The sequence below is a fragment of the Bubalus kerabau genome, chromosome 2 (assembly GCF_029407905.1).
Source record: "Bubalus kerabau isolate K-KA32 ecotype Philippines breed swamp buffalo chromosome 2, PCC_UOA_SB_1v2, whole genome shotgun sequence".
In the NCBI taxonomy this organism is placed as follows: domain Eukaryota; kingdom Metazoa; phylum Chordata; class Mammalia; order Artiodactyla; family Bovidae; genus Bubalus; species Bubalus kerabau.
The window spans coordinates 6865243-6889280 of record NC_073625.1 but is presented as its reverse complement, the minus strand read 5'-3'; the positions used below and the strand labels follow the sequence as shown (position 1 = coordinate 6889280).

The 24038-nt window shown below is 40.3% G+C and overlaps 1 protein-coding gene across 10 annotated transcripts in view; it reads left to right on the top strand.

The window, feature by feature from the left end:
• Nucleotides 1-24038, top strand: part of PSD3 (pleckstrin and Sec7 domain containing 3) — a 616838-nt gene that overhangs the window by 391908 nt on the left and 200892 nt on the right. For 9 of the 10 annotated variants that reach the window (XM_055566944.1, XM_055566946.1, XM_055566948.1 and 6 more), the window contains one exon: nucleotides 160-249. In XM_055566944.1, coding sequence (XP_055422919.1) covers nucleotides 160-249 — 90 coding nt within the window. Of the gene's footprint in view, nucleotides 1-159; nucleotides 250-11343; nucleotides 11774-24038 lie in introns of those variants that run through there. The other variant, XM_055566949.1, reaches the window with a different exon arrangement.

The following is a 24038-nucleotide window of genomic DNA, read 5'->3' as shown; positions in this document are numbered from 1 at the left end:
CATATAAACTTGTAGGTATATATATACACATACATATATTGGGGTGTTTGTGTCTGGTTTTGAAAAACCAAATCAATCTTATTTTGTTTGATCACGTTTTCAAGAAATAATCTTAATTCCACCTGTGTCATTGTGATGTGTTATTTGCCTCTGTTCCAGAATATTGGAAAGAAGATGACCTGCCAAGAGTTCATCGCAAACCTCCAAGGGGTAGATGAAGGTGGTGATTTCTCCAAGGATCTACTGAAAGTAAGCATTGAAATGGTATTTATGTATTTACTTACTGAAGTAGAGTTGATTGAAAATATTATGTTAGTTTCAGGTATATAACATAATAATTCAAAATTTTTATAGATTATACTTCATTTGAAGTTATTATAAACTATTGACTATATTCTCTTTGCTGTACAATATATTCTTGTAACTTATTTTTTTATACTTAGTAGTTTGTACCTCTTAATGCCCTACCCTGAAATACTGGTATTTAAAATATGTTTATATTTTCTACTTACTTTTTAATGTAAAATAGGCTAAGATCACTAAAGTCTTTTGTTGTTGTTTTTTTTTAGTTTTTCTGGTGAGGTTTCTGTTGAACATTGTCCTTGACATGTCAGACTGAAAACTACCCTTCAATTAATAATTCCTAGAAGTCCACATTATAATTTATAATACTGAGATAATCAGTAGATTTTGAATAATTCGTGATACAACTAGTGGTCATTTTTTAATTTATTTGACTGTCAGAACTTGAGAAAGATCACAATGGTATATTCACTATGGAAACAAAAGAGCATTTATCAGACAATAAAGGAAGCAGTCTGACTATTCAGTCCTCAGAAATCCACTCAGGCCATTTTGGAAAGACATTAAATTAAAATCTGAGTAATTGTGGAATGCCTGAGTTACTTGCACTGAGCTTTATTATTGACAACAGTTAGCATGTTTTCCCTCTAATCAACTTTGGAATTCACAACATCCTGCAGCAGTATACATGAGATATGCATTTGACTCAAATACAAAATATAGAGATTGATAATGGATGTGGATATTTTTGAAGTTCAGGATAAGATGTGTGTGTTGAGAATGTGATTTTTACAGATTTCTGTTTGATTCTAACTTTCTTTTTAAAAACTTTGTACACATGTATATTTCTTTTGACATCAGTTCTTTGACTGAATTTGCTAAGAAGGGCAGCACATTTTGAATCGTGGTATAATATGGAAATGTATGAGTAGAAAGATAAGTCCTTATGTTTTCTATGACTTTTAAACTACATAATATATAGAATTGAGTTCTGCCAGATTTAGACAGACATATATACTCTGAAAAATGAAAAAAGGTGTAAAAATGGTATTACGAGATTCTGAGTTTGGCTTTAATTGCAGCTCATTAAAAAATTATATTATGAAAAAAGCAAGGGGAAACGTATCTTCAGCTTACTATATAAGGAAGGTGTTTTTTAAGTCCTTTCTCTATGGAACAAATGCTGCCATTTCTGAAGCTACAATTCCAAATGGGAATGGGAAGTAAAAGATGGTGGATTGGGATTTGATGTATTCTGTACATCCATGGAAGGCAGACAGTAGACACATGGAAACAGGCCTTTTCTCATTCTAGTGGTGTTAGCATGGAATGTAACTCTCTTTCTAGGAGAGGCTTTGTGAGGCCTTTATCAAGTTACGCCAGAAATGAAAATTGACAGGTAGAATTTTTATAGTAAGCGTTTAGACTTTTGTGGTAGGCTGTGGTAACATGCATGACTGTGGGTTCATTAGTGGGCAGCTTTAGAGCATGTTTGAGGGAGCTTTCCGAACCAAATGCAGTGAATGTACAGTCCAGTGGCTGCCATTCATCTTGGGTAAGCGTGTGTTCTTTGATTTACTCTGCCAAGAATTTGCTGGATGATTTGTTGCAGTCGTACAATTGAGATCATGCTTAAAAATCTCAGGGGGTAAAATAAGTGTTATGCTGGTTTTTATTTACTGTGGGAAGTTGACAATGAAATGATGCCGAAAATGACAGTGGCATTTACATGGAAATTGTCAAGTAAAATATTGATTTCCTTTTATAACAAACCTCAGCCACTCACCCACCCAAGAGGAGGGCTTTCTGTTTCAGTAGGAATCCGGATTGTACTGCAGATTCCAGCAAGAAAAGATTTTCTTCAAACTGTTTATTTCATTTTACTCTTCTCTCTGACCAGCCCTCTTAATGGCTTTTCCTTCTTTCCTCTCTCCCTCTGCCTCCCTTTCTCTTCCTCTCAGTTTCTTTTTAATTCTGCCTTTGACTTTCTCTTTTGTTTTCTCTTAGTCTCTTTCTTATCTTTCTTTCTTTCCTCCCCGCCCCCCAAAACACTCACACTCTCTCTCTCTCTCTCTCTCTCTCTCTATCTCTCTCGATAAATTATTGGGTGGGATATGAATAGGCCTTTGGGGGGCAGTATTACATACATGCCACACAGATAGATACATATGTCCAGATAAACACACACACATTTGGTATCATCTTACAGGTTCTAGATAACTCCTTTCTCTCTTCTGCTACCCTTTTCCCAACTTAAAAATTACAGGCATATACTCCATTCAGTTTAATTTATGAGGTGAGCTGTTTAAAGTTATATGGACGGAACTGATAAATGGTTATTGCTACATATTGACCTTATTACTTTAAGATTTCTTTGGAAATCTTAAAGTAGCATTTGGATTTTCTTTTTGGACCAGAAGTAACATTCTGACCTGTATCTGTTGTTCAGGGTAGTTGCATAGTCAGGAATATTTATTGAAGACCCACTCTATGTTCAGGTGTGGACTTGGAGAACATATCAGAACCAAATGGGCCACTGGTCTCAGAGACCTCAAACTACTGAAAAAGATGGAGGGTCCGTTCTCCCTTAAATGGACAGTTATTCCATATTAAAATAAAAATATAAAATGAATTCTGCTTGTTGTTAGTAGGAATGATAATAAAAAATAGACCTTAACATACTTAAAGGTATGCACCGTGAGGGACTTGTTTCAAATCTATAATTCAGAGACTTGAGTTAATATTTAGCTGTAAATTTGCCTTAGATTACATGAAAAGGATAGATAATGGTATATTGAGCCCTTTTTCACACTTTACAATTTACTGCTATTTCCCTGCTATTTACTCAAATGACCTAAACAGATACATGAGTGTATGAGTGCTTTGTGCAAATAAGAGTTTTCCCCAATAAGTTGCTTAAATGATGATAAGTAACAGATATCTATGGTATAAAATGGAAGAAGTTCGGTACCAAAAGACAACCAGTGATAGAATATTATTTAGGTTCTTTAAACTTGAAATCTGGTTGGGAGGATGTACTGTTTGAGATAAGCCTCCATTTAAAATATCGGTACAGTTTTAGTAGGAGACTGATTTTGATTTAGGTTGATATTCCACTTCAACTCCTATCCCCTTTCTTCTCCATAAACATTAATGCTTTCTTCCTTCCTTCTTCCCTCTCTCTCTCTCTTTCCTTTTTTCTTTCTATCTCTCTCTCCCTCCTGCCTATTTCCTCACCAAATCAAGACCAAACTCTGCCAGACCATCTGATGTGTCCGTGGCTCCACTGGGCGTGCCAATCTCAGTGCCTTCAGGCGTCATTGAGGGTGAGGTGGAAGAAAGGGGAAGAGGGAAGATCTGCTTTTAGTTCTGATGACTTAATAGGACATCCCTAAGATTCTAATAAGTAATAAAGCTCTTAGGACTCAGACAGAAGGAGATGAGAATGTGAGATGCGGGCCGGCTCTGGGTTGGAGGATGAAGTTCCTGAGAGACATGATACATGAGGATTATGACTATTGTCTGGGGAACTCTGCTGACGGTTCCAATCTCAGCTCCCCTGTCTGATTAGCTGAGGGGTTACGAGCAAATTCACTTAAACTTTGTCTCCTGATTGCCTCATCTATGAAATGGGAGGCTTTATTAACACCTACCTCATCTAGTTGTTTTAATAAGTTAATCTATCTAAAGACTTCAGAGTTCTAGTATGTGTTAGCTATTATAACTTTTTAAAGTGAAGTCACTCAGTTGTGTCCAACTCTTTGCGACCCCATGGACTGTCGCCCACCAGGCTCCTCCGTCCATGGGATTTTCAGGCAAGAGTACCGGAGTGGGTTGCCATTTCCTTCTCCAGAGGATCTTCCCGACCCAGGGATTGAACCCGGGTCTCCTGCATTGTAGGCAGACACTTTCACCCTCTGAGCCACCAGGAAAGTCATTATAACTTTTTAGTATTGTTTTATTCTTTACCTATCTCAAAGTGGACTGGACAAGGACTCCACCCCTTCCTGCAAGCATTTGGACTCAAGGTATCTTACACTTCCTGGGCAGAGTGGGATTAGTGTCAATAGACAGGACTTCTGTCCCCCATCCTTTTCAGCCTAAACACACCCATCATTTTGTTTTTAGAAGGGACCATCTGTGACTTTGACCTTGAGCATTTTCTCCTATTGTGGTAAGATTTTAATCCTCATCTTTTGTGGCTTTTTTTCTTTCTAAAGACTTGCTGGTTCTGAAGAATGGCCATTGAAATCCTTCACAGAAGGCATTTGTGCAGTGATGCCTGTCTTGACATTGTACAGGCACCTGACAATGAACCTTGGTTAACCCTATATTTTCTGCCTTTTTAACCTTGTTAAGCAACAGTGCCTCTTATCCATCTTGCTGCATTTTTATATGTTATCTTTGGTTTGGGTCTTTGATGCTGCAAGAGTGCAGGGACTAAGGAGAATTTGGTCTTAAACCGATCCTGAGATCAGAAGAAACTTTGAGGAAGCAAATTAGTTCTGGTCTTCTTTAAAGATCCCAAGAAAATCCTGGGATATTAATGGAGATATGAATTGTTTGAAGTGACTACAAACCGTGGGAAAGAAGAAATATGCTGGGTGTCTCCCTACTCTATGTGTTCTCCAGATGGAGAGCTCTGGGTCAGAAGGCTCATGGGTTTATTGGTCAGCTTTTGTAGATTCTAGACTGTTATCCTGTCTAGACTGAATCTCTTCCACACAGAAGACTGGAGTAGGTTGCCATTTTCTTCTCCAAGGGATTGTTTCCTTAATTTCTCTTTCTGATCTTTTGTTGTTAGTGTGTAGAAATGCAGCAGATTTCTATTTATTAGTTTTGTATCCTGCAGCTTTACTGAACTCATTGGTGAGGTCTGGTAGTTTTCTTGTGGTGTCTTTAGGTGGTGATGGTGTCTTTTATATGTATAGTAAGGTTTCCGCAACAAAACTGAAGCGTCACTTCATGTCATCTGTAACGAGTGACAGTTTTGCCTGCTCTTTTCCTATTTGGATTCCTTTTATTTATTTTTTTCTTGTCTAACTGCTATGGCTGGGACTTCCAAAACTATGTTGAATAAAAGTGGTGATAGTGTGCATCTTTTGTCTTTTTCCTGATCTTAGAGGAAATGCTTTCAGCTTTTCACTCGTGTGTATGATGTTAGCTGTGAATTTGTCATATATGGTATGACCTTTATTATGTTGAGATATATTTCCACTATGCCCATTTTCTGAAGAGTTTTTATCAGAAATGGACATTAAATTTTATCAGAATCTTTTTCTGCATCTACTGGGATGATCATATGGTTTTTATTCATTAGTTTGTTAATGTGGTATTTCACTTTGATTGATTTGCAAATAACTGAAAAATCCTTGTCCAGAAAACTGGACAGCTATATGTAAAAGAATGAAATCAGAACATTCTCTAACACCATACACAAAAATAAAATGGATTAAAGGCTTAAATGTAAGACTGGATACTGTAAAACTCCTAGAGGAAAACCTGGACAGAACACTCTTTGACATAAATTGTAGCGATATTTTTTTTTTTGGATCTATCTCCTAAAGTAAAGGAAATAAAAGTAAAAATAAACAAATGAAAACTTTAAACTTAAAAACTTTGGCATAGCAAAGAAAACCATTGAGAAAATGAGAAGATAGTCTACTAAATGGGCGAAAATATTTGCAAATGATATGACCAATAGGGGTTGATACCCAACCTTTATAGACAGCTAATACAACTCAATATCAAAAAAACTAACAACCTGATTAGAAAATGGATGGAAGACCTAAATAGATATATTTCTAAAGAGGATATACAGATGGCCAATAGACTCATGAAGAGATGCTCAATATCATAAATCATCAGGGAAATGCAAATCAAAACCACAATGAGCTATCACCTCACACCTGTCAGAATGGCTATCATCAAAAATAACACAAATAACAATTTTTGGCAATTATGTGGAGAAAAAGGAAATCTGTACACTGTTGGTGGGAATGTAAATTGGTGAAGCCACTGTGGAAAACAGTCTGGAGGTTTCTCAAAAAATAAAAACTAGAACCATATGACCTAGTACATTCGCTCCTGAGTATACAATCCAAAAAACAGTGATTTGAAAAGATATATGCACATCATTGTTCACAGAAGCATTATTTACAATGGCCAAGATAGGGAAGCAACTTAAGTGTCCATCAGCAGATGACTGGATAAAGAATATGATGGAATACTACTCCGCCATAGAAAGAATGAAATTTTGCCATTTGCAGCAACAGGAATGGACTATAAGTGAATAAAATCAGAGAGACAAATCCAAACACTGTATGATATCACTTACATGTAGAATCTAAAAATAAAATACAACAAAGGACTGAAAAAGCACAAAAGAAGGAGATTCACAGATTCAGGCAACAAACAAATGGTTACTAGTTGGGGGAGGAGGCCCACAGTGTAGGTGGGGGAAGTGGGAGGCGCAAACAGTTGGGTTTAAGAAAGACTCAGGATGTTTTATACAGCACAGGGGATATAGCCAATATTTGGTAATAGCTGTAAATGGAAAGTGACCTCAAAAATTGTACAAAAATTTTTTTAGAAATTAAAAAAAATTGTTACATATTCTATTAAGTCGAATCCCAGCAAATGTTCTTATTCAGATGTGTGTGTTTTCCCTTGCTTTCCCCCAAATCATAATTTAGATGTGAACCAGATTTTGGAATTTAAAGAAGTTTCTGAAAATGCATATTACCTGTATCTATTACTTAACATATGTAGTCAGCTGAAAACATTGTATGTTTTATTTCGAACATAATTTCGTATTTGGTATTCTTAGGCAGCAGTAACCTGTGAAAATGATGGAGAAATTAGCTAGGAGGGTAACATATAAATAAACAGATCCAAAAGATTGACAACAGAAAAGTACATTTTAAATAAAGATTAATATATCTTGTAAAAAGAAAGAAACAATAATTAGGAAATATAAGAATTATGCTATGCAGGTAATCATTAACATATGGTTAATGGTAACCTATAACCATTAGGTTTTTAATCAATCACAGTTGTATATAGGGGTAAGGAAAAAAAAACACAACAACAAAAAACCAAAAACAAAACACAACAACCCAGCCATTAAAGATTCAAGCAATTTGTTAAAACTTGAACTCCGAAAAGTGCCTTTTTGCACCAAGTGACAACAAGAGTTGTAAGCTTTTTCTTAAAAAGAGAGCAAAGCTAACTCAGCTTTCAGGGTTCCGTTGGCCTATCTAATTTGACGCTTTCAACCAGGGAGGAGATTAAAAATTTAACGCCGACAGTTGCTCCTCTTTTCTTTCTACGAAAAGGCTGACCTTAGAAAACATTTCTCCCCCATTTTGCTCTCTCTTCTTTCATCTCTGCTTCCAGTATTATCAAATGAGGACAAGTGTAAGTGGAGAAATCTGGTGAGGGTTTTCAAAGTCAGTGTTGTGGTTGTAAAGTACTATGATATGCTGTAGTTTTGCAAATGTTACCATTGGAGGAACCTTGGTAAAATGTATTTAAAAATCTCCTGTTAATTATAACTGCACATGTCAAGTGTTAGTCGCTCAGTCATGTCCAACTCTTTGCAGCCTCATGGGCTGTAGCCCGCCACGCTCCTCTGCCAATGAGATTTTCCCAGGCAAGAATACCGCAGTGGGTTACCATTTCCTTCTTCAGGGTATCTTCCCAACACAGGGATCAAACCTGGGACTCCCGCATTGTAGGAGGATCCTTTACTGTCTTAGCCACTGCATGTGAATCTACAATTATTTCACTAAAACTTCCAGTGAAAAGGAAGTTCCATTTCTCTGCATTCAGCCAGAGATTTAAGCATCATGTAATAATGAGTTTAATGAAGTTTTCATATTCTTTCAGACTTTACTACTCTTTGAATACTCTTCACAGCAGTGAATATCATGATTGTTAAGCTCAGCTGCAGTTGCATAGCAGTGGTGAAAACTGTGGTTTTAAGAAAAAGGCAATGGGAATTATTTTAAAGAGTTGGAAAGCTAGAGAGTCACACGAGTCCATTTAAAACGGTTATTATTATTACTCTGGGGTCTGTGGAGAATTTTTTGGAAAGGAAGTTCTAGTGGAAATGAGACGGTGAAGAAATGGTTGCAATTGTGTATTTGAGAAGGGACGACGGCTTGGGCGTGGCTGGTGACAGTTAATAACAGAACGATTTCACATTGTTTTGAGATACTAGCTTTTCTGTTGCTAAATTATTTTCCAAATTGCCCCACTGTCCCTTCCTATATCACCTGGGTTCTAAACTGCATGAAATGGAAGAGTGCTAAAAAGTAGGAGCACCCTGACTGCTTCTTCCAAGCTAAGGCTTGATCTTGGTGTCGCTCTGCACCGCTGTGCAGGCCACGTGTGTAATGCAGGTAGTGACGCCTGAGTGACCGTGAGGACTGGAGAGAGCATCCCAGTGTTGGGGTCCTGGGTTCCACACCTGCCCTCTCGCTGCTAATGACAAGTGACGGTGCCTCAGTTATGGTTTCTTGGTTTGTAAAATGAGGTATGTGGGCCATTCCCATAATTTTCAGGTTTTCAGTTCAGGCTCCTAAAGCCGACAGTATCTGGTGCCCCCTTGCTGTGTCCCTACTCTCTACCAGGACCAGAACTGCTTCCTCTGTTTTTTCTATTGGGCTCAAACTAACTCATGAGCGATTTCTTTTGCACAAAATATTTTGTGGCAAAGAGTAAGCTGGATAAAAACTATACATGGTCTTTAAGGATCCTTTCAGTCTAAGCATTAGTGTTCTTAATATCATTTTTTTCTTTGTAAACTCAAATTGCATCTCTCAAGTTTTAACTTTTCTGATGTATTTATTGGTTTAGACAAAGAAGTGCGTGCTTAGTAGTGAAAGTTCAGATTTAAATCCAAGAAAATTAACCTCTGTTTTGTCAGTGTCCTCAAAGGATTACTCCTTAAGAATTATGTGAGAGGAAGAAACGGGCCACAGTCTGAAAAAAAGTCGGCATTTTTTATAAATGAAAAGCCTGAAGTGAATTCTCAAAAATACTTGATCTGAGTTATATTTGGAGTCTGCAGTTGAAAATAGGAACTGAGGGGTGGTATTTAAGTGTAGCTAAAAAAAGAGCATCAACTGTTGCCTGGAGTAGGTGAGCTCTCTTCAAGAGAAGGTCCTGGAGACCTGATAGCAACAGTCTCTATGGAGGAAACCGGCTTGAGTGCTTATCCTGGTAGAAGCAGGCGAGCCTTTCCAGAGAAAAGCTGCCTTCGCGAGCTTTTAAAGAGAGAAGCTTGAAACGTTTTGGCTTAAAATATGGGATGCAGCTTTGTTCAGTAAAATGCACCAAGCTGAGTTGTGATACAAGGTTCGTGGTGTTTCTGCTCCGCTTTCCCTGTGGAGATCGGATGCAGGCTGTTGCTTCCGGACAGGTGCTGGCCTGGACAGACAGAGCTGCTGCTTCTGGTCTGGTTCCGACCTTGAATGAAGACGGTGACGATGAGAAAGGGAATACTTGGAAATAGCTGAAGGTCTACATGTCATGTTCATGCTTTAGGAAAAAATCTATCAGAAAGAAGTCTGTTAGAACATTCTGACAGAACAGATGCTGCTTAAAGAGTACAAACAGATTTTTAACCAAAAAAAAAGAGAAGGGTTTGAGTAGGAGAGAGGGGAGGTAGTAATCATTATGGGTCCTGTAATGGAATATTAATGATTCCCACATAGAGTTCATTTTAATTTGATCATGAAGAAGTGCTACAGAATATCATATTCAGATGCATCCATGGAGGTTAGAATGTTCATATGTTTGGAAGGTTTTTAAATTTCATGATACAGTCCACCAGGGTTGATGCTCCTGTCACTCGGGTATGGGCCTGTGGTATTGACATGAATGTCGGGGGTCACATTGTGAATTTAAACTGTCCCCCTTTGCTTATGATGTACCAGACGGGAATGGCAATGATGGACTTCTTTTAACAAGCCTGCAAGTCAGTGGCTAATAAAATATCACAGTGGATAGTCCATCCTCAATGCAGAGACATGGATTTTAATTTAAAGGCATTTGTAGCTGTACAATAAAAAAAAAAAAATCACAAAAGAAAACAGTTTGACTTGTGGTTGTATTGATGCTTCACTTATGTAAATGTCTGTTGTCTGAAAAAGACCCAAAAGTTGAAAATGCAAAAAATTTAAAATAACTCTGAACGGCCAGAATAAATGGGTGTTGTGGAGTCTGTGTAACACACAAATTTTACACAGACCCTCATTTGTGGTCTGTTTTAATAAAAACCAAAATTGTTACTTTGAAATGTTGGCCTCATTTTCCTCCCTGGCTTTTCCAAGCCAATGGCCATGTGGATGCCTTTTTACAGATAGCTGTCTGAAACTAGGGGTCTGGACCTGGGCACCTCCCACTGCTCATCTCCAAGCTAGCTCACCTTTCCTGAAACAAAGTTAAGAAAACAGAAATATTTAGGTTGCTATTTAAATTTTAAATTGAACTTATTTTGAAGAAACAGTTGTTTTCCCAGTTTAGCCAGGAACTAGAAGGATGACTTGCAGGGAGTGCTATCAGTCAGGTAAATGGACCTTACCAGGTAGTGACTCGATAATGAGGCGAAGAGAAAGAGGAAACCCCAAAAGCCCTGGGTCTCCGCCTGGAGCGGCTGGAGTTGTTTTGGTGAGGGGCAGGCCCCCGTGGGTAGTCAGCAACTTCTCAGAGTGCGCTCTAGCACGCGGAGTAATGGATGGGCTGAGTGAGTCATCTGAAACATTACATCATGTTTACTTAGTTTGATTAAGGAGACCAGGAGTGTGAAATGGATTTGGGAAGATTGCCAGCAACTGTTTTATAAAGATTTTGCCATTTGAAAAAATTAACTTTAATCAGAAAATCCATTAATATAGAATAATTCATTTCTCTACCAGAAGACATTCTTGAACTCCATTCTCTGTCAACGTGGGATTTTTATTGTTGCTGTTTTTAAGTTTTTGTTTGCTTTAGCTGTTTTAACATTTACCCTTCTCTTCACACTTCCCACAGACAGCAGCGTCATTTTTGTGCCTCAGACACGCTGCCCTTTGAGGAAGCCACCACAGATGGTAGTCCCATCTCCCGGGGCAGGTCACTTCACCACGAGATCCCTTAATGCTAGAAGCATTTATTCCTTGAGAATGCAGCATGGATAGATTGTTACTCTTCTTTCCTTCTTTTTCTTTCACTTCCAGAAACACAATTAAAAGGTAAAATCTCTTGTACCCAAAGTATTACCTTGAAGGGTTATCTGCGTTTCACTTTGTTGGTCATATGTTGTAGACTTGGGCAAATAAGTCATCTTTAAAAAGAGTTGTCTGACTTTGGATTAGATGCTATCGCTGGTCACTAGTATGTGACCACGCCGCCCCCCCCCCCCCCAACTCCTGTTCTTCGGCAGAGACTCTTGCCATTATACATAGTGTTGTTCCAGGACAAATTGGATATTCAACAAATATTAGTGGAAGAAATGATTGCAGTTTTATATAAACCCAAGTGCTACGACTTCTGACCATGTGAGCACCATGTGACCAACTTGATATGTACAGAGTTCTGAATGTGTGTGGATGTGTACATACATCTGTCTGTTTTGGTCTGGTTTTTTTTTTTTTTTTTTTGAGGGGGGAGATCCATAGTTTTAATCAGATTTTCAGAAGGATCTTTATTTCCCCCCGGTATTGAGAGCTGTAGACCTAGGACTTTCCCAGAGTGGAAACTTGTAGTTTGTTTTAATTAAAATAAAAAAAACTTAGGAGAAAGGGTTTCTTTCTTTCCCCTGTGCACTTTGTTCATTCAGAGAGGCCCCAGTGTGTGTCTCTGTGCTGGATTCATGTGTGTAGCCCTTAATAAGACAGACACAGGCCACACCCTCTTGGAGCTCAAAATTTGGTAGAGAAAACAAGTATTGGACCCATGATTATTCAGATAAGGAAATACTTTACTCAAAATCACACTACTTGTGTTTAGTTATGGGAGACTAAAAAAAGTTGGCCTAAAACTCAACATTCAAAAAACTAAGATCATGGCAACCAGTCCCATCACTTCCTGGCAAATAGATCGGGGAACAATGGAACAGGGACAGATTTTATTTTCTTGGGCTCCAAAATCACTGCAGATGGTGACTGTAGCCATGAAATTAAGATACTTGCTCCTTGGAAGAAAAGCTATGACCAACATAGACAGCACATTAAAAAGCAGAGACATTACTTTGTCAACAAAGGTCCGTTTAGTCAAAGCTAAGGTTTTTGCAGTAGTCATGCATGGACGTAAGAGTTGGACTATAAAGAAAGCTGAATGCCAAAGCATTGATGCTTTTGAACTGCGGTGTTGGAGAAGACTTTTGAGAGTCCCTTGGAATGCAAGGAGATCCAACCAGTCCATCCTAAAGGAAATCAGTCCTGAATATTCATTGGAAGGACTGATGTTGAAGCTGAAACTCCAATACTTTGGCCACCTGATGCGAAGAGCTGACTCATTGGAAAAGACCCTGAGGCTGGGAAAGATTGAAGGCAGGAGGAAAAGGGGACGACAGAGGATGAGATGGTTGGATGGCATCACTGACTTGATAGACATGAGTTTGAACAAGCTCTGGGAGTTGGTAATGGACAGTGAAGTCTGGCATGCTGCAGTCCATGGGGTCACAAAGAGTCAAACATGACTGAGTGACTGAACTGAACTGAACTGATGGAAGACTTACTTAATAAATTTGCCATATATGGCGAAAGTCAGAAGCTGGATCAGATGAAATCTGATAGGATTCATGAGTTCCTGCTTTGCTAAAGACTATGCTAAATATATTGAGGAAAGCTAGGATGAGTAAGATGTGCATCCAGCTCTGGAGGAATTCTTAATCTAGTCTAGTGGTTCTCAAATCCTGCTACACATTCAGATCATTTGAGACGGGAGAAAAAGTGGGCTGACATATTCTCACTCATGTAGAAACCCTTAAAATGGCATAGACACTTCAGAGAATGATCTTTAACTAAACATACATTTACCCTATGATCCAGCAGTTCAAGGGAAATGAAAGCACGTCACCAAAATATTCATAGCAGCTTTATTCATAATAGCCCAAAACTGTGAACCACCCAAGTGTCCATCAACCAGGAACGGATAAGCTATAGTGTAGTGTTACCATGTGTGATTCTCAATAGAAAGGAGTGGAGTGCCTGTATACACAATGCATGAGAAAGCAACCTTACACCAGCGTATGCAATGCATGGTTCTGTTATGGAGTAACTACCCTTCAGGGGAAAACCGAAATCAGAACTGTGGTTAACTCTGGGGATGTGAGGATGGGAATTATTTGGAGAGGGGCTTGCAGGAACTTTATGAAGTGATGCTAGTATTAAAAAATGTTAGGGAAAATGTCAGAGAGCGATAAATGAAAAATTTGATGTTTTCTCCCTTTCCTGGCCTCATCTTTCTCAGAAATTTTTTTTTCTTTTTTTTTCTTTTATTTTTTAACTTTACAATATTGTATTGGTTTTGCCATATATCAACATGAATCTGCCACAGGTATACACGTGTTCCCCATCCTGAACCCTCCTCCCTCTGCCCTCCCCGTACCATCCCTCTGAGTCGTCCCAGTGCACCAGCCCCAAGCATCCAGTATCGTGCATCGAACCTGGACTGGTGACTCGTTTCATATATGATATTATACATGTTTCAATGCCATTCTCCCAAATCATCCCACCCTCTCCCTCTCCCACAGAGTCCACAAGACTGTTCTATACATCAGTGTCTCTTTTGCTGTCTCGTATACAGGGTTATTGTTACTGTCTTTCGAAATTCCATACATATGCGTTAGTATACTGTATTGGTGTTTTTCTTCTGGCTTTTACTCCAGTTTCATCCACCTCATAAGAACTGATTCAAATGTATTCTTTTTAATGGCTAAGTAATACTCCATGGTGTATATGTACCACAGCTTTTTATCTGGGAATAGATTATGTGCATTTTAAAAGCTTCTCAGGTGATTCTGATCTGATGTCCACTGAAATTTCAACTGGTAAATAGGATAAAGTACAGAAGAAAGCATTTCAGTTTTCTATTTCTGTTGTTAATAAATTTCTACAAATGTAAACAACAAAGCTTGAATATCTTCACCATTTTAGGTTGGAGATTTGGGCCTGTATTCTTCTGGGTTTCACAGGAGCAAAATCAAGTGCAGGCAGGCCCGTGTTGCTTTCCGTAAACTCTGAGGGTGGATCTACTTGTAAGTTTATTCAGGTTGTTGACAGAAATCAGTTCCTTGTGGCTGTAGGACTGAGGTCCCAGTTTCCTTGTTGGCTGTGACCAGAGGGCGGTCACTCCTGGCCTCTGGAGGCCACTCACAGTCCTTGTCGTCCATCTTCAGACCCAGCAAGGATGGGCCACGCGCCTCTCACTCTTCGTGTCTCTCGCTGCCCCTTTGGCCCCATTTTCCTAGTCTCTCACTCTTCGTGTCTCTCGCTGCCCCTTTGGCCCCATTTTCCTAGTCTCTCACTCTTCGTGTCTCTCGCTGCCCCTTTGGCCCCATTTTCCTAGTCTCTCACTCTTTGTGTCTCTCGCTGCCCCTTTGGCCCCATTTTCCTAGCCTCTCACTCTTCGTGTCTCTCGCTGCCCCTTTGGCCCCATTTTCCTAGTCTCTTCTTTTGGCACATCTCCCAAGTGACAGCTCTGCCCTCCTCTTTGCTTCGAAGAACTTGTTTCAATACTGATGCGTGAGCCCCACCCCCCACCCCCACCACGCACTCCAAAATAACCTTCCGGTATTACGGTCAGCTAATCAGCGGCCTTAATTCTACCTGCAGAGTTCCATCCCAGTAGCACCTAAGTGAGCGTTTAGCTCAGTATCCAAGAAATGAGACTCTTGGGGCCAGCGTCTTTTGAATCCTGCCCATAGTAGAGAGTTACATGGAAAATGCTGTGGGTTTTCAGAAAAAAGAAAAAAGACTTCCAACAGGAGAACATCCAGGAAGCCTCTTTCGAGGAGGGAGCACTTAGTTGTCATTCAGGGCAGTTCTAATGGATGCTGCAGAGCCAGAATAAAAGAGAACCAGAATAAAAGGGAGGGGGTGGTGTAATGGTTTAAGTGCTGGAGTGGAGGCAGGAAGCAGGACCACCACCCGTCATGCCCTTGGAGCAGCCTTTATCCCAGAACCTCTGCTGTGTGTGTTATTGTTTATGCTGAGTCATTCGGGCCACTGTCAGATTAACAGGAGATATTTTTAGATCAAAGTAGAGAAATAGGAGGAATGTCAAAAGGTTACACACTTAATATATACAAATATTTTTAAAAGGCCTGGGGCAATTTTGTAGTATGATTTTTGTATCACCTTCTGTCTGGCTATCATAAGTAGAATTACATGTGAAAGTCTAAAAAGTTATTTAAGTATTTCTAAATTTTTTAAAACTTCAAGTCTAACTGATGCAAACCAGGGAATGTGGCCTTCCTTTGTATGTCACCAGAGCGGACCTTTGAGTGGACTTTGTATTCTGCTTGGATGGACAGCGACATCAGTAACATTACAGCTTTTGTGGAGAGTTGCGGTGGGCATGTGGCATCTATCTAAAAACTATGGCCTGTCAACTGATGGTTATAACTATCCACATAAAGGAAGAATCCCATTTATAAGGATTAACTACTCTATACCACTTATCTTCTTTTCTGTTTTTTTACCTATTGGAATATAATTGTTTTGCAATGTTGTGTTGGCTTCTGCTGTACAACGAAGTGAATCAGCTACATATATCCCTCTGTCGTGGGCCTCCCCCGCCACCCCGATTCCACACCTCTAGGTCATCATGGAGCGCCAAGCGGAGCTCCCTGTGCGATACAACAGCTTTCCGTCAGCTGCCTGTTCTGCACCTGGGAGTGTATATATGTTAGTGCTCCTCTCCCAGTTCATCTCTCCGTCCGCTTTCCGCTTTGGGTCCACAAGCCCATTTTCTACCTTTGAGTCTCTGTTCTGCCCTGCAAACAGGCTGTTAGAAAGGATTGTGTTTTTATTTTGAAAGGAAGGCATGCATCTCTACAGAAAGTCTTAATACTTCCTGCCAGCCTTTTAAAAATACAAAGGTTATAACTGCCTGTGGTCATTTTTATTCACCCTTCGAAAGCATGTATACATCAGGGCTGAAATACCCAAACCAGCAAGCTAGCTGGTATTTTTTTTTTTTTTTTTTTTTGCCAAAACTGGATTCGAGAAATAGAATGCAGATGGGAAGCCCTGGTGACAAAAAGCCAAGCGGTCTTTTCATGGGATTAACAAATTATGCCTTTCTCGGGTGATTCGCAGTTTGCTCTTTAAACTTCTGGGGCCACAATGCCTTCCGGGGTCTTACCAAACCTGTCTTCCTGTCCTTTGCCAGCATTTGCTTCTTTCCTTCTCTTCCCATCTTGGACCCACACCCAAAGTGTTGGTCGTGATGATCAGAGGTCTGCTAGGGGAGGCCCGTCCTTTCTGGGAGTCGCTTTGTGTGTCCTGCCTGTGCAGTGGAGAGGTGACCGAACGGCGGCTGATGAGCTGTCTGCGCCTGCGCAGGAAGCCCTGCTTCCTTACCGCGCTTCTATCCGCCACGATCCTGACCCCCGGTGCTCTGATGAAAGCTTTACACTTTTATACTCAAAGATACCCCGGAACTGCTTCTGATTTCATCTTCTTCCGTTCATTTTCCGCTTTAGTATGCTTAAGTATATTTTCTGATGGCTCTAAGAGATTGCCACTGCTTCACTGATTTCTTCCTCTTCATATTTCCACGGTACAATTGACTTTGAGGAGATATATATATATATATATATTTATTTATTTATTTATTTTCTCCACCACATCAGTTTCATGTTTTTCTTTAGGAAAAACTCAGTTAAAAACATGTCAAACCAAACCTTTGGAAACTCCCCTATGCAGATTATTGAGGTTTTTATATTTCCCTTGTTTGTAGTACTGAGTTAAAAGCTTAATTTAAAGATTCTTCAATTAAGTGGTGTTAGTACTCCTAAAGGTACCCACCTATATTTTTATGAAAAGGCCAAACTCAGATTTATGGTGTTTTTATGTTATTATTAAAAAGTAAAAAAAAAAAAGTAGAGAATTATTTGGCAATATTTGCATTTGAGGAGAAATTCCCAATCTTAAAAAGTCAGTAAAACTTCACATTATTTCCTGTGAGCAGAGGAGGCTAAGAGCTGGCAGTTGAGACTATAACTCTCTGCATATGCTAAGATTAACACATAAGCAAATAAAGTGCATATGGTAAGAGCCAGGTATCTATATATTCAGTCACCAAGTTGTGTCCAACTGTTTGCAACCCCATCATCGACTGCAGCACACCAGGCTTCCCTGTCCTCCACTATCTCGTGGAGTTTGCTCAAATTCATGTCCACCCCCTTCTCCTTTTGCTTTCAATCTTTCCCAGCATCAGGGTCTTTTCCAATGAGTTGGCTCTTCGCATCAGGTGGCCAAAGTATTGGAGCTTCAGCATCAGCATCAGTCCTTCCAATGACTATTCAGGGTTGATTTCCTTCAGGATGGACTAGTTTGATCCCCTTGCAGTCCAAGGGACTCTCAAGAGTGTTCTCCAGCATCACAATTCAAAAGCATCAGTTCTTCAGCGCTCAGCCTTTATTACGGTCCAGCTCTCACATCTGTACCTGACTACTATAGTTTTTAATGTATAGACGGATGCAGAGAGGCAGCTGGCATGTAGGCGTGAGGTAGAGATTTCCTAGCTCTGCCTGCTAAGGGGTTCTAGAAGCAGTGACCCCAGTAGCCATGACTAGTCTTGCAGCTAAACCTTGGTTTTTAAATACCATTTACCAATAAAAGGACCAGGTCTCTTTGGAGAAGTGTTTGGCTCTCTATCTGGGGCAGGGAAAATGCAAGAGTCACAGAACATCTTGTGGTGCCAGAAAGGGGGTGGCCTGTCAAAAGGGCACTCCAGCCAGCTGGAGGGGCTCTGAGTGGCCAGCCCTGGGCAGTCAGAGCAAGAAGTGATAGTCTCAGGTTATGCCCCATAGAGCAAAAGGAATGTCCACCAAATGTATTTAAATGGTGCAGAAGAGGCAGCTTTTGCTTACAGAAGAATTTCAGTTAATGCCTATAACAGCAAAGAGGGAAACTGAATATCATCATTAGGCAAATACCACAGTGATTGTTGCACACGAGGATCATTGATGGATGCTCAAGTTTGCAGGTGAAAGTTAGAGGAGAAACAGGATATTTGCATAGTCTCAAATTGTCTCTCCCAGGATTAACTACAAAGGGCAAAATAGGAACTCGGCAGTGTCGACAGCAGCACACGGCACCTTGACCAGGTGATCAGGGTTAGCCTTGCCGGTGGTGAGACGTGGGTGTCACAAGCCTGTGACGTGACATTCTGAGAGGGACACAGCACCGCGTCTGTGCTGTCCTTTCCCAGACGCCTGAACTCGGTGTGAACATAGGAACGCTGACCAAACTCCTGCTAAGGAATAGTTCACACCACAGCCAACCAGCCCTCCTTGGAGTGTCATGGCCATAAAAGACTGACCACTATCACAGAGTGGAGGAGACCAAGAAAACACAACTTCTAAATAGAGCACAGGATCTTGGAATAGAAAAGGGCAGTAATGAAAAACCAGTGAAATTCAAATAGGATCTGTAGTTTAGTTAATAACACAGTACCAGTGTTAATTTCCTGGTTTTGATAATTATAGTACAGTTATATAAGATGTTAACATTAAGGGAAGGCTGGGTGAAGGGTATACAGAAGCTCTGTACCATTTGTATAACTTTTTTGTAAGTCTAAAATATTTCAAAAAGAATGCTGGATACTTAAATGTACAGAGATATGTATGCAAGAACACTAATTGCAGTGTTGTTTACAACAGCAAGAAATGAAAAATAACACAGATGTCCATCCCTCAGAGATTAGTTATGTTATAGTCATATAATTAAGAGTTATTAAAAAGAAATGCATGGAATGATGTGTACTTGATACAGTTTTCACAGTGATGAAAGGGGTGCACAGTGTGATCCCACTTGGGCTGCCTGGACTCTCATCCCATCTCCAACACTTCATGTGAATTCTGTGACCCTGGGAAAGAATTATTCCTCCTCTCTCTGTTCATCAGTTTCCTCATTTGTGAGTTGGGAATAATAATAGTGTCAACTTATGGACTGGCTATGAAGATTAAATGTGAAAGCCCATGTAAAGCACTTGGGATAATACTTAGCATATAATATTGATAAAATATTAATACTTTATTATCTTCTAGGAGTAAATGGGGAAACCCCCCAATATAACATGAAATAACAAATGATGCCATTTCTGTTAAACTTTGTATGTATGTATGAATCTTAGAGATTAGATAATAATGTGTTTAATGATGGTAGTGTTGGGGGGCAGCAAATTAGGGAACTTCACTTTCTGAGTTAAATATTTAAAGATTTATTTTCCATAGAATACACAGAGAAGTATATACGGCAGTTTTTAGAAGAAGCCTGCTATTCAATAGAAATTATTAAGAAATAAAATGGTATCTCTAAGGCTAACGGAATTGGATGGTTATCCTAAAAGAGTGTCTAAGATCATATGACTTAGTGGAAAGTACAGGGCCGGACTCTGCTCTTGGAAGCATCTTTAATCCCTTGGAACATGATTCTTGATTTGGAGAATGATGAACTTAATGATTCTAGCTTACAATTTTAGGCTGTGAAAGGTTATTGTGAGAAAGGGTATAACAAGCTCTTTGTCTTCATGGGAGATAAACCAAAAGGCCTAAATTGTAGATTAGTCAGAAACAAGTAAGTCTGATAATTTTCATTAGAAAAAATTAAACCCTGGAGTAGGGCACCAACTTGATGTGCTCTCCAGGCTTATAGTCATCAGTAGGAGAGAGATCAAATGATTCTTGACCCCTGGGTAGTGGTGGCCCACCTTAGTTAAGATGGGAGCCAGAATTCGCTAATATCTTAACAAAAGCCATCTATATTTAGGTATAACATAAGATAGAATATGTAGACATGTATATGGACATGACTGCATATTTTCAAAGCTATGCCTATATTCTTAATTTGGTTATGAGCTCAGTTACTTGATGATTATAAAGCCTTGTTGTGTTCCCCATGCTTGCACCGGTGCCTGTGGGTCTTTGTAGAGCTGGCGCTCTAAGCCTGACCATCCGGATTTAACTGTGTTGAGGTGGTGGCCCAGACAATAAAGAATCCACCTGCAGTGCGGAAGGCCTGGGTTCAATCGCTGGGTTGGGAAGATCCCCTGGAGGAGGGCATGGCAACCCACTCCAGTATTCTTGCCTGGAGAATCCCCATGGACAGAGGAGCCTCGCAGGCTACAGTCCATGGGGTCGCAAAGAGTCGGATGCGGCTAAGCACAGCACACACAGGTCCCTGCCGTGGATTTCAGGACCATCTGTCTGTGCAATTTTGGGCAGTGCGGGGTTTCTAAAAGGGCTGTGGGTGGAATAGGATGCAATGTCAAAGTGCATGCTCGGGATATAGGAAGACTATTCCAAGAATGAGGATAAGAGGTGAAAAACTCTTCTGTTCTCTTGCATTTGTAATTCTCTTTTATATCTTCCCTATTAATAGGCTGCTCAAAGTTGAATCACCAAAGATTTCCAAGGAAAAAAGTGATCATATTGAAAGCACATTTTCCTCACTTGACTCTTGATAATGTTTTTACAGATTATTTATCCTTTTTTCCCGTAACACTTTTGTTTAAATATATAATACTGGTTGATCTATTTTTTGATATCTTTTAGATTTCATTTTAAGTTTCACATTTTCCTTTGGGACTCCACCTGCTTTTTTCTTCTGTTTGCAATCTTCACTGTTTCATCGTAGGTAACTGGATGTCAGAACATTTGCCTTTTATGATTAACTTAGGTGCAATGCATTGAAGCACATATTGTTATCCTGTAATCTCCGGAGAACTTAAAGTAGATGAGAGGGGGCATTCCAACATTTATTGTGCTACTAATGCAGCTAGATAATTTTAGCACAAGATTGAATTTTAGGATATTTTATTTTAAAGGTACCGCTATATATAGCAAGTGCCAACATGTAAGTGTAAAGTCGGTACATTGAGCAGCACAGTTCCAGGGTTTGTGGAGTTTTTCCAGATATCTTAGTTTCTCAAATTCTAGAATTTTAATATCAGATAAAATTGGTGAGCTGCAGTGAGCACTGTTCTGAAGGTGGAACACGAGAGTAACTAGCGGCGGGGAAAGAGCCGTCGACTCTGACCCTGCCGCTTGCTGGACAAATTAATGAAGCTTAATCTGAGGCTCCTATCTCCAACTGCAACATGGAGCTGACATTACCTCCTTTGAACGGTTGTTATAGGATTAAGTTAGATTGCATATGTCAAAATGTTTAGTACATCCTCTGGCTTATGACTAGTACCTATAAGTCCCTTTCCTAACTTGTTCTAATCTACTTTTTGCCCAGTGTCTTCTAAGATTTAATAGACAACACATTCTTTCATGCATTTGAGTCTGAACCTTTTTATATGCTTTTACTCTTCCTTTCATTCCTTTATTCGTTGTTCACTGTGCAGAACATCTTTCTAGAGGGTGGAGTCAGGCCTCTGCTCTGAGGAAGCACCTCAGCTTTTGTTCACACTCAGGAGACACTGTTGGGGTGGGGGATGGCAAGCAGGAGAGCTGGACCCCACGGGCGCCCAAAGGTGTGGGCGCGTTATGCCCAGCTTCACAGGGGAGGTGGAAGTGACGACTGAGCAAAATCAGGAGGAGTCGGAGACAGAACAGCGGGGATGGAGGAGAGTAATTTGTTCATTGGTTCTGGGGGTACATGAGTGAGAGGGTTTCTGGGTGACTCCTGGGACTTAGGTGTCTGGTGGGGCCATTTCTCTGAAGTCAGTAATTGTTGTTATTGCTTAGTTGCTCAGTCATGCCCGACTCTTTGCAGTCCCGTGGGCTGTAGCCTGCCAGGCTCCTCTGTCCTTGGGATTTCCCAGACAAAAATACTGGAGTGGGTTGCCATTTCCTTCTCCAGGAGATCTTCCTGGACCAGGGATTGAACCCTCATCTTTTGCATTGGCAGTAGATTCTTTACCACTGAGCCACTGGGAATACAGAGCACTTTTATTAGAGCTGGAGGTAATGTTAAAAAGAAACTTCCCTGTGGCTCAGATAGTAAAGAGTCTGCCTGCAGTGTGGGACACCCGAGTTTGAGCCCTGGGTCAGTCCATGGGGTTGCAAAGAGTTGGACACGACTGAGCGATTTCACTTTCTAATGTTAAAAAGTGGTCTAGTCTGATATTCCTGCATTTTTAGATGAGAAAGCCGAAGAACTCTTAAGGATTGGCTCAAAAAATAATTGAGGCTTGTTCAGGGTCACTCAGTTGGACTCTCCCTGCTTTAATAGGAGTTCAGTGATTTGATTGCTAAAAGAGACCCTGAAAAATAGGACTCAAGGTGTGCTGCACTCTACTTGAGAATTTTACAGGTGAAACGGCAAGGCATTTCTCTCTCGGTAGCAGGAGAAGGTCACTGCAAGCTGTCAGAATTGAGGGGAATAGTGAAGTGGAAGAAAGGAATACAGCTGAAGTCAGATTCTGAGGAGACAATGAGTGGGTTGCCAGAACCTGGTCCTGGCAGCAGCTGTGTAGGGGACCCAGGCCGAGTTAACACAGCAGAAGCCATCAGAGATCAGAGCTGGGAGCAGAAGACAGGCCAGCAGGGGCCTGCTGTGCAGATGAATCAGGAGTCGGTCCAGAGAAGGCCTGGACCGCAGCTGGGCGTGGCCTGAGGACCCCGCGAGCTGGCCGCCTCCCTGACGCTTCCTTCTTTGACTCAGCTTACACCTTGCCCTTTAGTTTCTCTGAGTTTTTTCATGAAGAAAAAATTTACCAAGCTGTCTGTTATCCCAGATTTGATGTTACATCATGAGTGGTGTCTTGAAATTCTTTTGGAAAGAACCTATGTTCTAAAATTAACTGGTAGCATTGACTTCATCTCATGTCTTATATTCTTTAAAAGTACTTGGTTTACATTTTTACTAATAAAAATGGAATAACTTAAAGAGTTCTGTGACCATGTTTATTAATAGTGCAAGATACGGTATTTGTAAAATGACCTCTTATCTGTAGGTCATTCAGTTCAGTTCAGTCACTCAGTCGTGTCTGACTCTTTGCAACCCCATGAATCGCAGCACGCCAGGCCTCCCTGTCCATCACCAACTCCCGGAGTTCACTCAAACTCATGTCCATCAAGTCGTTGATGCCATCCAGCCATCTCATCCTCTGTCGTCCCCTTCTCCTCCTGCCCCCAATCCCTCCCAGCATCAGAGTCTTTTCCAATGAGTCAACTCTTCGCACGAGGTGGCCAAAGTACTGGAGTTTCAGCTTTAGCATCATTCCTTCCAAAGAAATCCCAGAGCTGATCTCCTTTACAATGGACTGGTTGGATCTCCTTGCAGTCCAAGGGACTCTCAAGAGTCTTCTCCAACACCACAGTTGAAAAGCATCAATTCTTCTGCGCTCAGCCTTCTTCACAGTCCAACTCTCACATCCATACATGACCACTGGAAAAACCATAGCCTTGACTAGACGGACCTTTGTTGGCAAAGTAATGTCTGTGCTTTTGAATATGCTATCTAGGTTGAACATAACTTTCCTTCCAAGGAGTAAGCGTAAATGAAAGTTTAAAAAATAAATTTCAGGGTCTTCCATGGCAATCCAGTGGTTAAGAATCCACC